At 35.3% G+C, this 16730-nt stretch overlaps 3 protein-coding genes across 4 annotated transcripts in view; 1 reads left to right on the forward strand and 2 right to left on the reverse strand.

Annotated features, from left to right (window-relative positions):
- LOC118748556 overlaps positions 1-16730 on the forward strand; it is a 355097-nt gene that overhangs the window by 59387 nt on the left and 278980 nt on the right. The gene's annotated exons all lie outside the window — the stretch shown is intronic.
- LOC118748624 lies at positions 11066-11891 on the reverse strand. Its single transcript, XM_036483193.1, has 2 exons — positions 11817-11891; positions 11066-11697 (listed from the first exon to the last, which is right to left on the reverse strand). Exons 1-2 carry the CDS (start codon positions 11859-11861, stop codon positions 11431-11433), a joined length of 312 nt encoding a protein of 103 aa, XP_036339086.1. The 5' UTR covers positions 11862-11891; the 3' UTR covers positions 11066-11430.
- Positions 12174-16730, reverse strand: part of LOC118734019 — a 22344-nt gene continuing 17787 nt past the window's right edge. Inside the window, exons 3-4 of the mRNA XM_036463706.1 lie at positions 12357-12434; positions 12174-12295 (exon numbers count right to left, since the gene is read on the reverse strand). Of these exons, the coding sequence (XP_036319599.1) occupies positions 12174-12295; positions 12357-12434 (200 nt within the window). The remainder of the gene's footprint in view (positions 12296-12356; positions 12435-16730) is intronic.

The following is a 16730-nucleotide window of genomic DNA, read 5'->3' on the forward strand; positions in this document are numbered from 1 at the left end:
TAAAGACCGCAACATTGTGTAATCGCACCTTTGCCTGACGCCCTCATACACCCTAAATGCGATCTTGCACCAACCTCCGATTGACGAAATTGCTCGGGCGGCGGTTAGTACAGCAGTAAGACTCAAAGAAACCAGTTCATAAATATTAAGGTAAATTGTAAAAGTGGGAAATTGACAAGGAGAGATTCGACCACATCCGTAAAAGAAGAAAAACGGTAGGTATATCAATAGCTTCATTAAAACGATATTTAAGAGATAACATGACTCATTTAGTCAATGTACGGGAAAACTTTTCATCCTGTGGGCTTACTGGCTTAAATGATTTACGGACCAATATTGAAGTTGCAAGATCATAGAAGAATATTACGCACGTTTGGCAGAGATCTCACAGGTGGAAATAAGACCATCGGTTAAACTCATGACATCGAAAGGGATTAGTATTCCATATGGTGTCACAGCGCTACTATTCTTGGCCCATCTGTGAGGAGGATTCTGCTCCTTATTCGCTTCAACGTTTTCAGCGTTTTGCTATCTTCAGTGTACTTTTTCGTTCTCTCGGAAACAACAATAACAAAAACGGAGATTTTGTTTAATTTATATAGAAGCGAACCAGCTTCTGAACAGAACAGAAATTGAAACCAGGAATAATAAGACAAACATTTGTTGTATTAATTGTAACAAAAATGTTTGCAGAAAACATTGCTAGAATATTTCACAATGTGTAGAATGTACCAACACCACTGTTGATGATGACGCATAAAAATTAAAAAAAGAAATGCTTATAATATGTTTCAGTATAAACACAAATTATTCAAGTGTTTTATTTGAATGATTTTTCGACATAAATAAAAAAAATGCAGTCAACCTTTGAGATACACCTTGCGGCTAAATTGCCGCGGCGCGACCTCTCGTGTAATTTTCAAAGCCCGAACTCCGAAGGGTTAAATATAAAAAAATAGATCAATTACAAACTTATGGCGTATTCTTTTCTATTGAAAAATGTTTCCTTCTTATACTGCCCCATTTGCACTAAGTTACTTTTTATTCTGAAAAATGGCTATATTAGTAGAAATTATTGAACTTTTGCTTACTAGGAGGGCAATATTTTGAGAAATGAACACGTAAAGCTTTGAAAGAACTGAGGAAAATAGGGCAAATTTATTTTCAGATAAAAGCCAGTAATTTATATCGAACAAGCCGGTCGCTTTATGAGTTTTTAACAATTGAACTATTTTATTTAGTTTTGATGACCATATATTCGAAAAGTTCCCAGTTTTAAAGACCTGATCAGTCTCTGCACATGCCTGCCAGAGAGCAATAATAAGCAAAAATAAAGGAAACCATGTTACAATTATTCATAGGTATTGTCTTCCCAGAGAGTTTTGCTTCACATCGAAATTCGTGCTCTCTTATTCCCACCCGTTTTTGCAAATAAAATTTCACACTTAAATTTAAGATATTTATAACAAAAAGCATAAACTATTGCGCGACCTTTTAGCAAGTTTTGGCTAATTTTCTTTAGTTTATTTAATGTTTATTATTTTTTTATGAAAATATAGTTGATTACTTTACAAGCACCTCATAAATCCAAGTTTCAGACTTTGTGCAAAAATTATGAAAGTTCTGCAAAATTACTCCAAAATTTTTTAACTTTATAGAAAAAAATAATGGTATGTAGTTTTGTAGTCTATTAAATTTTAAGGTTTAATGTGGTGCAAATTTGAACTAGCGAAGGCTTACCTTTCTTTGGCATTTTTTTTTTAATGACGGTGTTACGCATTTTCTTTTATAGAAAGTTATGTATGATCGACAAGCTTTTAGCTTTTTACATGTAAATGCGAAACACCGTTACCAAAAACAAACGGTAAGTGGAAAGTATGGAATTCGGATTTAAATGGCATTTGTTAATGAGCTATGCTTTCATAAACAAATAATAAACTTTAAATAAACTAATGAAAAATAACCAAAACTTGTTAAAATGTAGCGTGCCAGTTTAAATTTGGGTCACTGCACATTTGCTTAAAATAAAATTCATTGAAATCGGCCCAGTATTTTAAGAATTTCCGGATTAGAAAAAATTGTATACGTAACACACTGCGACATGTCTACATAGTACATGATATGCATATGTATCGAAAATATATATATAAAAAGGATGCAATTTATTTTGACACATGTACTTACGTTTACGGCATTTCTCACCCCTACCACAAAATTTAAAAGTAATATGTACGTATGTTGCGTTAATATTATTAAATGTTTTTATTTAGTAAGTTCAAGAAATCCTTGATAATAATTACAAATCAAGTAATACCCATCCAAAAACTCAATGTACTCACCTAAGTATCCTTCGTATCCGAGCGTTCCTCAAGTTAGATCCTGTAAGAAAAAGGCATCCGTTTTCTATGTTTTGACCAACACAGTTTTTCATTATCTTTCATTTCGCGGCACTGCACTTTAGGAGAGCATGGTCTTGTCCTGGTTTAAGCTAATGTAGCATACTGTATTTTAAATATGTACATATGTATGTAAACATATCTGGTAACCTATTGTATTAGAATATGAGTTCTCAATAAACAGTCTGAAGTCACAAATCGAAGAGTTCAGAGTTTCTCTCGTGCGGATATACCTTATGGCGCTGCGGACATGTGCACAATAGTTAAAACAGTCACAATCTAAAACATTAAAATTAAATTTTACGAATCAAATTAATTTAAAAGCAAAACAAAGTGCAAGGCGATAAAAGCGTAGTGAAAATTGCTTAAATGGGAACAAGAGCACGCGCAAAGAGTGAGGAAGAGCACTCAAAAAAATCAGATGATTCAAAAAAATCTGTCTTGGCATTAAAAAATCAAAATTATTTAAAAAAGGGTCCACTCAATACTATCAGCCTAAAAAAACTAAAACCTATTGCAAAACTATTGAAATTGAAGAAAAGAGAAGTGAAAACTGTCGAAAACCAAGTTCACAAAATACAAATATCAACATGGCCGAATATATACGACCTGTTGAAAAACTTAAACTTGATGGCAATATGAGTGAAAATGCTTCTGGAATTGCCAGTAAAGCATATCCAACAAAAATCAACACCTTCCTAAACATGACTGGCGAAGAAGCAGTTGAGGTGTTCGACTCCTTCAAGTTGACAGAAACCCAGAGCCAAAGTCACGCAGAGGTCGTAGCGTAGCGAAAGGTCCAGGTTTTATGAACGCAAACAAAAGGACGGTGAGCCATTTGACACATTCTTGAGGGATATCGAGTACTTGATACGGAGTTGTGAATTCGGGGATAGAGAGGAAGAAATGTTACGTGACCAAATTGTCATGAGCATTGCAGACAAAAAACTACAGTTACGGCTACTGGCGTCGCTGACTTAACATATACTTTAGCAGTCGACAAATGCAGAGCAAACGAAGCGACAAGAGAGCAATCGACTACAACGAATAGAGCAACATCTAAGGTAGACGAAGTGAGAAAAACGCAAAACAACGGCAATCGCCGGCCCAATTTCAGATCAGGTGCACAACACAATAAAAAAAATGAACAACGGGAATGGAGTCACGGGCTCCAGCAAAAGTGACAAACAGCAACGTCAGCAGTATGGACAATATCGCAACAAAAACCACAATAGAAATGCTGAGACCGGAATTATTGATTGTATGGACAATATCGCAACAAAAATAACCGGAATTATTGATTGTAAAAAGTGTAATTTAACCCACAGAGTTCGACAATGGCCGGCTTATGGGAAAATTTGTAACTCATGTTTTAAGCTAAATCATTTTGCTAATGCTTGCAAGACAAATAATGTATCACTACTTAGCTTTGAAAATAAAGAGTTTTATATCAGTTCTGTTGAAAATGTACACACTGCGGAATTTGAGAATGGTACGACTTACCCCTGGTCGGAGAATAATACTGTAGATGGTCATTTAATCCAAATTAAAATCGACACAGGTGCACAAATAGATATATTACCATTAAACATTTTGAAGAAAGTTAACATTAAGTACAAATTGCAAACATCGAATGTGAAATTGCGGGCATTTGGTGGACAAGCAATAAGGCCAGTTGGTACGTGTTCTTTGCTTTGCAAATTCAGCAATATGTCGAAAATACTTTAATTTGCTGTTGTTGACATTGACGTCACCGGTTCTACGCTTAAAGTCATGTTTGCTTTTTAAAATTGTGTCGAAGACTTGAACCTTATAGATTTCCCCGAATAACGCCCACCCCTAGCAGTTACAATACGTGGCAATGCTGGAAGGTGACTGGCAACCTGTGTCTGTAATAACCACGACAGGGTTTGCCACTTGCCTTACAGCTACCGTAGCGATAACACGCATTTTGTTGTTAGACCTCGGAATTTGCTAAACTCAGCATACATACACCACTCCGTGTAATCACCCTCGATAATATTTCAATTGAACTCATCTCTTTTGTAAAAATATCTTTAGTGCACAAACTAGACTAAAAATAAAAACACATTTGAACTTGTACAAAACAAGCAACTCTTCTTTTTATTGTGCACCCGGCACATTCGACTACATAGTTGAACATGGTCCTTTCGTCGCCTTTGATATAAAGTGGCAGCACCTACAAAAAAGCGAACAAAGCTACGGCAGCCATTTAGGCAAATCAAATTCGGCGATTTTATATTTTATGAACGGCCGCCATTCGCAGCGTGACAGTGAGTGGAGTTGGACGTCTCGGTTCTGTGATTTTACATTAGTGTGCAGTAATACAGCTAACACAGCCGTTTTTTTCTTGTGCTCCGGCTTTTCTTTTTTTAAACAGATCAACAAACTTTTTCCTCAAAAGCAGAAGCAGCAAACAAGTTGTGAGTATTTTGCTAGTGGTTCATATCCTTTAAATTTTTTTCCGTATAGAGTTGTGCTAAAAGTTTTAATAGTGCCGGCAACGGCAAACAAAAAAGCCAGTATGGCATCAGCAATTGATTTTGAGTCTTTCACAAACAATTTAAACATTGCTCATCCAAGCAAAAAAGCAAGAAGAAGTGGAGAGTCTGTCTTAAGTGACAAAATAAGTGAAAATCTGATTACAGAAAGTATGAAAAGTGATTTAGTGCATAGAATTGACAAACGTAGCGTGACAGAAAACGCGGGAAAAATGGAGGTAGATTTTTCGCGAACAGATAGCGGTAGTTCAAAGACAAAGGACAGTGACAGTGCTAATGCATCGTCAGTGTATCCAGCTAATTTTAACAGCGATGAAATTAGAAACGGTTTGGCTCTAAGAGGTCAAATAAAAGACATCAACTTTTTAGACGTTGATTTAATCTTGGCGGTAGGAAGAACCCTTTTCAAGGTAACTTTCAAATCGGCAGAAGCGGCAAATAAATTTTTGAAAAATTACGAATTGAAGAAAAGAGGTTTAAGACTTTTCATACCCAACAGGGCGTTTGAGACGTACGGGGTGGTAAGGGGTATCCCTCTCGAATACAATGTGGGAGACATAAAAAGAAATGCGATATCATCAATACCCATTTCCTCAGTGCACCGTTTCACGCGTAGGGAACGAAAAGAGAATGAAGACGTTTTTCTACCAACAACCACGGTAAAGAAAGGTTTTCTAGGTAAATAAATACCGAAAGATATCAAATTTGAATATACAAGACTGGAAGTAAATTTCTTTATACCCCCACTGCGACCGTGTAGGAAATGTGGCCGGCTTGGGCATACCCAGCTAGCATGTAAAGGGAAAAACAGGTGCTTGTACTGCGGAAATGAGGTGTGTGATGTAACCACGTGTAATAAAAACACATGTATACTTTGCGGTAAAAGTGATCATGTATCCACTGACAAACAAAAATGCGAAATATGGGAGAGAGCAAACGATCAACAGGATCAGAACGATTAAAAAGTTGTCAAGAAAGGAAGCTCTTGAAGCTTACTATCCAAATAGAAACAACAGATTTGACATACTGATCGATGAGGAGAGACATTTTCCCCAGTTAGGCAGTGAAATAGAGACTCAGGACAATAATCAAGTAATTAACAGACGTCTGACTAGGAAAAAATACAATAGGGGTGCGCAAGAAGCTGCAATAGCCGAGAAAAATATACCTTTTAACACCCGACACACAAAGATAGAACCGGTCTACCCAACACTGGAGTAACAAATGGGAAGAGTGTCAGAAATGGAGAAACTCCTAACAGAAATGTTTAAAATTACTCAGAAACTTTGCATTGAAAACAAATTAACCACAGAGGAGGCTCGCTCGATAGGAGGCAGAGAAATAACAACATATGAAAATCTTACAATATAACTGTCAGTCTTTAAATGCAAATATAAACTCAATTGAATTTGTCTTGAATAACTATAACTACGACATAGCAGTATTGTGTGTAACCTTTTCACAAAAAGACTCAACCAGCAGGAAAATCTTGAATTTTAAAACCACAGGTAAACACAGAGAAGATGGCTATGGCGGTGTAGTCATCCTTCTTAAAAAATATATCAAGTTTAACAGAATAAAATATACGACGCAATATGACATTTTAATAGTACAAACTAAAAATCTAGCCCCCAATATTACAATATGTGCGGTATACTTCCCCCCGAATATCCGTATAAACGACTTTAAAGAAGAAACTAAAAAATGCTAAATATGCTAGAAAATTATAGTAACGTCTTAATCCTAGGACATTTCAATGCCAGAGCTACAGAGTGGGGTGACACTATAAACTCGTGCCGAGGCCAAAATCTTGCCAACATTTTAAGTGAATACAACTTCCTTGCATTAAACGATGGCTCCCTTACTTTTAAAAGAGACCTTAGTCTAGATGCGGGTTCTGTTTTAGATCTCTCCTTAACCAACTCCAACTTAAACTTTAAATGGTCAGTTGACCCCATTAGAATCGGTGGAAGCCACCATTTCCCGATTACCCTTGAATCAAATATTGGCACCTATTCGAATTGTCAGTTTTTGTCGCAAAACAAACTCACAGAGATTCTGAGCAAGGCAGAGATAGAACCGGATATTAACAACTTCGAAAATACTTTCTCAAATGCTATTCGCGATGCCTCTTTCAATCTTAACAGTAGGAGAAAACCCAAAGCGTGGTGGAACCCTGAACTAGCCAAAACCTTTAGACTTCTTAAAGTGGCATATCAAAAATGCAAACTGCAACCCTCAGTACAAAATCTAGACAACTTGCAACACAGAAAAGAGAATGGAAAAAAAATGGTTAAGGAAGCCAAAAAAGCGAATTTTGAGAGAAAGATTTTCGAAATTAACGAGCAACCTAACACCAGGAGTGCGTGGAGCTTTGTGAAAGCTCTTATCTAATGACGATAACGCTAATTTCCTTAAAATGCTTAAAGAGCAAGTCCCCCAGAATGAAACTTTGGAAATAAATAAACAAATAACACCAGACTGTAGTCTCGCGAACACTCAGGAAGAATTAGAAGACGTGCTTAAAAAGAAAAATAAAAAGTCAGCTGGAGGGTATGATAGGATAATATACAAAATGATTAGGGCTCTACATGACAGATCTTAAAACAACCTCCGTACTACACTAAATGACATATTTTTGACTAATCAAATCCCTGATAACTGGCGCAATGTGAAGATTGTACCCATCCCCAAGAAGGATAGGGATCTTGACAATTTTAGGAATTTTCGTCCTATAGCGTTAATTTCTGTGCTACTAAAATGTATAAATTTGTGTGTTAAAAATAGATTAGAAGAGTACTTAGAACTCAACAACATCCTACCGCACTCCACTTTTGCTTATAGGAAAAAGAAATCGGCGACCATGGCAATTAATTATCTCCTGCATAAAACGGCTATCAAAAAACATAGAGGCAAGAAAATTATTTTCTGTGCCATAGACATTAGCAATGCCTACAATTGTGTAGATATAAATAAACTGGCGGTTATTTTAAACAATGTAGGAATTAATTCAAACTATGTTGATTGGATCATAAATGTTCTGGCATTGAGGAGACTTATATTAGCGAAAGAGTCAATTTACATCAGTGGGGGTCTACCACAGGGTAGTTGCCTCTCTCCACTCCTATTCAACATATATACAAAAGACTTACACAACATCAAAGACGAAAACACTAGCATCATTCAATTCGCAGATGACTTTGTCATTTGCTCGGACGGAGATGATGTTGAAAATGCAACATATAGATTACAACAAAAAATTACAATGTTCAATGAAATAGCGAAAAATCTAAACCTCTCTTGCAACCCACTGAAAACTAAATTATTGTATGTCAGCAAAGGTAGCAAAAAACGTATTCAAATAACTTTAGAAAACACTCAAATTGAACAAACTAACTCTATAAAATTCCTAGGTAGATATATCAATACTTCTCTTACACTGACTGAACACTACAACTCTGTAATAGACAACTCCAAAAACAATTCCAAACTTTTTAAGATGATCACCACTGTAAAATCAGGAATAAGACCTAATGTTGCCCTTAACTTTTACAAATCTTTCGTTAGATCCAAATTAGAATATTGCCGGACGTCAGCAGCAAATAGTACTGCAGTGATCAATAAGAAAATCAGAACTTTTCAAAATAGCTTCCTCAGAAGGGCGCTTGGAATTACACCAGCCACACCAATTCTCTTAATTTACGCACTTGCAAATGAGCTTCCGCCATTAGAAAGAGCCAAATGGCTCACCGCCAAGGAGCTGTTGAAAATACTAACCTCCGACAATCCATTAAAATCTGACATTATCAACCACCCCTATTTAAACTCCGGCTATAGCAAAACCTACTTAGAATTCAAACATGTTTTCGACCTCCTAGGGTCCACTGATCACTTGCTCCCTCCCCCCAACTTAAGTGTCATGTCCAAGCTCCTGTCCAACAGCAAACGCAACACACCCAAGGAGACGGTCCTCGCTACATATGCGAGTATTCTACACGATTACAGAAGATCTTTTTTCAAAATTTTTTATACAGATGCGTCCATACAACAGGACTGTGCGGGTATTGGCATATATGACCTTTCCAATGACCAAGAACACATTTATAAAATAAATTTTAATACATCCTCCAGCTTCGGTGAAGTTATAGCAATTTGGAATGCCGTCCAAATAGCTACCACAAGCAACTATGATAAAATTGTGATTTTCACGGACAGCTTAGTAACATGTCAATTGCTAGAAAAAGAGCATAAAGGCAACTACTATATCAACCTAATCCACAAAAGTATAAAAGAATCTGACACTCTGGTCCATGTGATCTGGACACCAGCACATGTTGGAATAAGTGGTAATGAAAGGGCGGACCAACTAGCCAAAAAAGCTTCTGAGCAGGCGCAAACTATTGAGGTTAAATAAACAGTCACCGAAGCTAGTAGGAACATTTATGATCAGATCAAGAACACCTGGTACAATGAATTTTTAAATTTTTCCCGCATTTTCAATAGCAGTCAAGCTCATACATGGTTTAGAAAATGTTCTTTAATGCCCAAGCAAATCAAAATCATAAATCGAATTTTAACGGGCTATACGTATGATAAATCATATCTATTCAAAATTAAAGCAATAAACTCAAACGTATGCTCCTGTGGTCAGACTAGCAATTACACCCACTTGATTCTGCATTGTGAAAGACTCAAAAACATCAGAGAAAAATTTGATATAATCAAAAACTCCAACAACCTAGACGAGATCTTCCAAGGTATGAACCCTGGCAAACTATCACAACTTGTACTTTTTATCGAAGAAGCTCAAGTCTCGTTTTAAATATTAACTTAATAAACTATTTCATTTTATTTAAATGCTTCAAATTACAACTCATTTTGTTCGCGTTTTGACGTTCCAACGCATTCGCCTAGCGCGTATCTAAGGGCCTTGCAAGCCCATCGGCACACATAAACACATACCTGGAAACGCAATCTAATGCCCAGTAAGAACAGTATTTGTAATCTAACGCGTTATATCCCATGTAGTGCTACAAAAAGTATGCGTGAGAAATTCAAAAATTTTCCATCATTTAGTAAAGGCCTTCGGGACCAATCTAACGCATTCTCTGTTGTACGTATGAGCGTTTATCTCTTTTTTATACACGAAATTTTACTATTATGAAATAGAATAGTTATCTCTTTTCAATCGTCTATAGCAAGGCAATTTTTAACGCGATATATAACGTATCACATGGCATACACATATAGTGTAATCCTAACGCACAGAAAATACATTTTCTATGTGATATACATACCCGTTATTTTTACTGTATAAATAACAAAATATTTAGTAGGTATTTATTTCAATATTGAAGTTTTATTGAATCTAAGTACTACAAATATGTATATATATCAGAAAATTTACGTTTAAAATTTTTGGAAATCGAATACAAAACATAAAGCTTAATCCACTTCAATTCTATAAACTCTTAAGCAGAGATGACACGATTTCTTCATTTGTACAGATTTGTAGATTTTGGCGGTCACAAAGTGGTGTTGTCTAGAAATTTTTATCGAGATGGGCCCAGGTCAATAAAAAAAATTGTCCAAACAACCCCACTCTGTGACTACCAAAATGTGCAAATCTGTACTAATGTACTAATGTGATCCCTGCTTTACTTAAATAAAGCTAAGAATCAATTTTAAGGAAAATAATTTTACTTAGAAATTGCGCAAATTCATTTACTTGTATTGAGTCTTACTTATAGTATTTAAAAGTAAAAATTAATTTTCAAAATGGTAATCCCACTTTTGACCAGTATGGTAACCACGATTTAAAAACTTGTTTGAGAACTTGCTTCCACCTCGTTTTTGCTTGATTGGATGAGTTTCTTCTGGCGGTACCGGTTGTGACTTAGCTCAACAGACTTTCTTAAAAGTTTGTCGAAGCTAAGTCGACCTTCAGCTTTAAAAACATCTGAAAGAGAGGAATGTAAGAATGGCATATGAGGCCATGAGAGCATAAGTGGCTTAACCCACAATTATTTTTTTTGTACTTAACTTCTTAAAATTGTTTCCAGTGTGATAAATTTTAAAGTAAAGGTCGCTTGTTCCTTAATTTGATGGTACGTTATATAGCTCTGTACCTTAAAATTAAGGAATAAGCGACTTTTATTTTAAAATGTACCACGTTTGAGACTACTTTAAGTAAGGATGTACACAAAAAAAATATATAAATATAGTACCTTGTATATCTCAGCAAACTATTAAGCAAAATACATAAAAAAAGAGAAATAAACACAAACCAATTTTAAATATAACGATTATTTTCGGTCTCTGGAATAAACATTTTACGAGATCAACATACCGAATAACAATTCATTAACCAGCACAAGCTTAATGAATGCCTTTTTATTTTTTCTCCCATCCAAGTTGAATAAAATCAAAAGTTCATCGGCCATAAGTTTACGTAAGACGTCATCTACAGTTCCGCTTGTGCCTTTAATTTGGACAAATATATTTTCTGTAAATTATAAAAAAGGTCTATTGAATAATTCCATAAGATTTAAAAAGTGATCAAAATATACCATTGCTTCTGCATATTCTTTTGCTTTTAATTTTTCTTCAACCTCATATGCGGCGTCAACGCTAACCATTGGCAATGAAGCTATTTCGATTTGTGTACGGTCTTCTACTTCGCCTGTCAAACGGCTTACAGAGTGGTGAACTTTGGTGAGCACGGCCTTGCATTCTCTTACGTTCTGGTTTTGTGCCATTAAAACACCTCTATCAAGCGCCTATTCCAATATAATAAAAAAGGCAAATTGGTATATACGTCTAGGCGAATTTGATATGAGTGTGAAAATAAAATTGTGTATATAAAATTGTGTATATAAAATTGCCTCGAACTGCATACATTTTCCTTTACAGCTTTCTCCAAAATATCGAGTCTGCACATCATTTCGTTTTGAGTTTCCAAAATTTTTGCTAAAAGATCTTTGATTTCTGAAATTGTAAAAATATAACATGTACAGTTACTCACAGAAATATTAGTTCTTTAGTTTTTTCATAATACTGAAAACTCAGAAATAGTAGGTGTTTAGTATTTTCACAAGTGATTGAAAAGTTTTAAATTTCGATGAAAATTATTTTGAAATTCGCCGAGCTTTTGCAACATATATGGTATTTTTTAAATAAAAATTACGGTTTTGTTTAAATAAAAATTAACGAAAAACATTTATAATGGAAGATATTTTTAATGTCGTGAAAAAAACTAAGCGAATACTTTCAACGAGGTAAAGTTACCTGTATTGAAATCTTTTTGTGTTTCTTTGCTTAGGTCTCTCGTATCGTAGGCCGAATCCAGCTGAAATTTCTTTTTGTAAAGTTTATACACTGGAAATAAATACAAAATAAAAATATATGTCTATATACTAAAATTATATGGAGAATTTACCTGGGGGTGTAACCAAAGCCTGGGATTGACCAAAGGAAAAATCCAGCTGACTCTCTTCGAAGGACAAATCCATGTTTGCTTAAAAATATAATTAATTTTAGTTATAGTTATTGACATTTAGTATAAGTTTTTGGCATATTGAATTTTAAATATTTTAATAGTTAAGTTACAAAAGGATTTTTTTTTTTAATTTTTGATATTTTTTAATAGTTAAGTTACAAAGGCAAAAGTTTAGTTCAGATTTTTAACTATTTACAAAAAGGGCTAGATGAATTAGAAAAAACGTGATTCAGCCAATATGAACATTTTAGTTCGAAAACGCGTGAAAAAGAGTGTGAAGAATTGGAATAAGCAAAATATTATTTTCTTGGGGAATACAAAAGTATTTGTATTCCATATCTGCTCTGTTAATTATGACTAGCTCATTACTAATTTCACTGGCTAAAAGTATTCCCAATCCGGGTGAAGATTCTAGTGGTTGCTCAAAGTAGTTTTGAATTTTTAGGAAGTTATATACTAGTACCACATCCCGACCGGATTCTTTACGAATTTCGATTACTTTAATAGGACCAAACAGAGGGGTGAAACAAAAGGAATCTTTTTCTTTTTTCGTATCTATATTGAACTCCCCGATTGTTATGTTGTTATATATAATTGAATGTGGGCCATTTCTCTCCTGAATTCTCAAATAAAGCTGTTGCAATATTTTGTTGGGTTTTTTTTATAATTTTTTTTAAATGCTGCATGTAATTTTCGAACCTGTACGCAGAAAAACTATCTAAAGGGCCGTAATTCTGCGCACAGTCGGTTAAATGCAATAAACCGTGAACATTAAAGCTTATTAAATGTTCACCGAAAATAATTCCAAAAAAATTTACGAACTCTGATAATATTGCCTGAATCACATTTTTTTCATTTTTGTATTTTTTTTCGCATGAAAGAAGTCTTATCCCCGCATGCAAGAGAAGAAAGTGATAGTACAAGTCCTCGTCAATGTTATCTTTTAAAACAAATATGCCTAAATATAATAAAAATTGACGAAACTCTGTTGATTTCCAAATAGCAATTTCGTCGAAACTTCTGCAAACTCTATCGAATTCAGATGGAACCAATTTTGAAACGAAATTTAGCTTTTCATTCATTTTGGTTACGTTTGCCTTTTTCAATAGCAAGTGAAGCAATTTTTTTGTTATACCCAGGTCAACCAAATGCATAGGATCCAACGGGAACTGTGACACCATGCCGAAATCATGAAGTTCTAATATGTTAGGTTGATGTCGAAATTGGTTGCAGTGATGCCCGGGATCAAACCTACTTTTAAACGAAAAGTCAGACCGTGCATCATGCATTTGCTTGGAGAAACTTACACGCTTCTTTAAGTATTGACCTACTTGTGTGCATTTGGGACAGCTGTTTTTTCCGTTGTGGTACTGAACACCTGTTACAAATGCCCGAGCAGGAGAATCACAAACAAATGCACGAACGCTAAATTTCACATTATGTTCACCAATTTTTACTCCAACTTCCCTCAAACGCGACACTTCTTGGAAAAAGTCCTTCATGAAATCGTTAATATTCCATGGCTTTTCGGTGCCAGAAAAACAAGCTATTACAAATGGTTGTACCTGGGGGTACCCAATAAGTGCTCCTAAAATTGGCCACAATAGCTTATTAGAGCTTTTAAATAACTTGAGTCCATCTATGCCGACATCTATTTTAATTTCTTCTAAGGCCTCTGGAAACTCAAATAAGTTTTCTGAAAAGTGTGCTTGGACTCCGAAATAAACAAATTCACCACTGGGTATAGCTTGGAGCTGTATTTTATTTTTTTCAGCTCCAAGTAAACTTTTCGCGGAAAGGGGCAAATCATTAACACCCATGTCTTTTAAAGTATGCAATAGATCTGTTAGGGAGTTATGCGATATACAGTTTCGAATTGCCCAGGACTTGAGTTTATGAACGTTGTCAACTTTTGGAATAAAGTTGGAGCACCCTGGTACATCGTCATCACCGCAGTCACTTTCTAAACTAACTTCACTATTGCAGCCACTTTCAATTATAACACTTGCACTATCACTTTCTTCACTTTCTACGTAAGCAAAACTATCTATTTTTCTATATTTTTCTGCATTTCTATTAAAATATTGCTTTTCTAAAGCCACAAGATTCCTAATAGTTTTTTTACTCATTTTGGTACTTGCCTTTCACTTCTTCACTTTTTACAAAGTTTCTCCTGCTGCGCTCCTGGTTCTTATGCTTTCTGCAACGTAAATGCCTTTTATAATATTAATTAATTAATGTAAATGCAAAATTACTTACCGAATCGCCGCGGCGTGGGTAAAATTTTTGACAACTTTGCGAAAATTTGACAGCCATTTTAAGTATTTATTAGTGACACTTATTTCTTAAGCCAAACCCGGTACCGTTGTAATAGTAACCGGATAGGTAAAGGCTTTAATATTTATAAGTATATAGTTTAGTGATTCGTTTGTGACAATGGAACAATTAAATATGCATTTAAATACTTGTAATCAACCATCGAAAGACACAAAGTTGAAATGTATACATATGAGTCGTTTTCCAGTATTACGTATGAAAAAATCTGATGGGTATCTATTATCTAACATCTACGACAAATATTTTCTACATCACTAATTATTCCAATTCGAGATGTAAGAAGGAATAAAATATAGGCTTATAGTCAGGCGAGAATAGGCTAGCTCACTCTTACATTATATAGCAGTTGGAATGGGATATGTAATTGTGTTGGTATTTATCGAAAATGTTGCAAGTGTATTTGTGAATGCGTTAGGTCGGTTTTGCTGGGTGGCTGCGTAAACACGATGCATCTAATCACACACGTTTCTGACATTTGTGCTGTCATTTCGGACACATCTGCGTTCATCAGTAGCAGAAAAACTGCGAGCAGTCTTACAAGTCATTTAAAGATATAAAACTGGCACGGATGTGCTTTCGTTTAACAGACTAAAAGCAAGAACAGATTAAAAGGCAGTGAATGATACTCTTCGCATCCTAGAGGAATAACCTGGCTTATGCAGCGCTCCGCTTTGCCAACACAACCCAAAACCCCCCCAAAAAAAAACGAACGGCCGCGACTGGAAAATAAAATTATAAAAAACTAAATCGTAGAACATAAAAACTATAAAAATAGCACAAATTAGTGAAAGTAAAGTGAAGTGAAGAGTGACACAAAAAGCAAAGGACGGAACAGTGAACTAAGTACAAAAACCATACAAAAGTGACAAATTGATGGTCGGGCAGCCGTTTTCACGCGTTCGGTTGTCTCAAAAAAAAAAACAAAAATCGTAAAATTGTGAACTCAATACGCAAACTGAAAGCGAATTAGTGAACTGAAAAAAAAAAGATATATATAATCATTTGGACAATATAAGGAGCAACAGGTGGATAATGTGCGCAACTGTGTGCACGGGTTTTGCTAGCGCCATCCCCGCAGGAATTTGGTGCTACGCAAAGTTGGTCATAAGCAAAAACCACACAATCCTAATAATAAGTGCAACCGCGAAAATTGAACAAATACAAAACGTTAAAATCGTGTCTAGCTACAAAAAATTAAAACAAAAATTTAAAATAAAGTTTAATCACTGGATTTTTGCTTTTCTCGAGGCCAGCAAGCGAGCAACAACTACAACAGTTCGACCGACATCGCAGGGAATTGGAGGGATACGCGCCAACACAGCAATCCAACTCTTAACGGCTAAGTTCAAACTCATGGCAGAGTAAGTCATAATACTGATATATATACATACGTACATACATACGTGCTTATATCCATAAAAACTTAGCGGTGCTTCAAACAAAACAAGTAGGAAGGTCTAAGTTTGGGGTGGAGCCGATCATTAAATACCCGGCGCAAGTATTAAATATAAGTATTTTTCACCTCTCCGAAACCTACCGCTAGATGGTAAGCCGGGGTGTATCAATTTTGAGTAAATTAGCGTCCTTAAATTTCGAAATTTCGAAGTTTTAAGCAGTTCTGAAATTTACCGTTATATGAAAAGCGGCCTCAATTTTAGTCCGATTTCAATAATTTTCAACGTTTTGCTTTTACGTGGCAAGCACAATAAAAATACCGAGTTTGGTACACATTGGTAGAACGGTTACCGATATACATATACGTGATCATAAGTGGGCGGTGCCACGCCCATTTTCCAAAATTTTAACATAAACATATTTCTTGGTAAAGAATTGTTGCAAGCGTCAATTTTATTTACTGATTTGTCGAAGATTTCGTATTTCTCTAAATTACCCTTATATGGACTGTGGGCGTGGTTATTGTCCGATTTTAAAAATTTTCGGCCATTTAGCATGCTGTATAAAGGCCAACAACTGTGC

Source organism: Rhagoletis pomonella, unplaced genomic scaffold (genome assembly GCF_013731165.1).
Source record: "Rhagoletis pomonella isolate Grant_MI unplaced genomic scaffold, Rhpom_1.0 Rhpom_scaffold_00001, whole genome shotgun sequence".
NCBI classification, from domain to species: Eukaryota; Metazoa; Arthropoda; class Insecta; order Diptera; family Tephritidae; genus Rhagoletis; species Rhagoletis pomonella.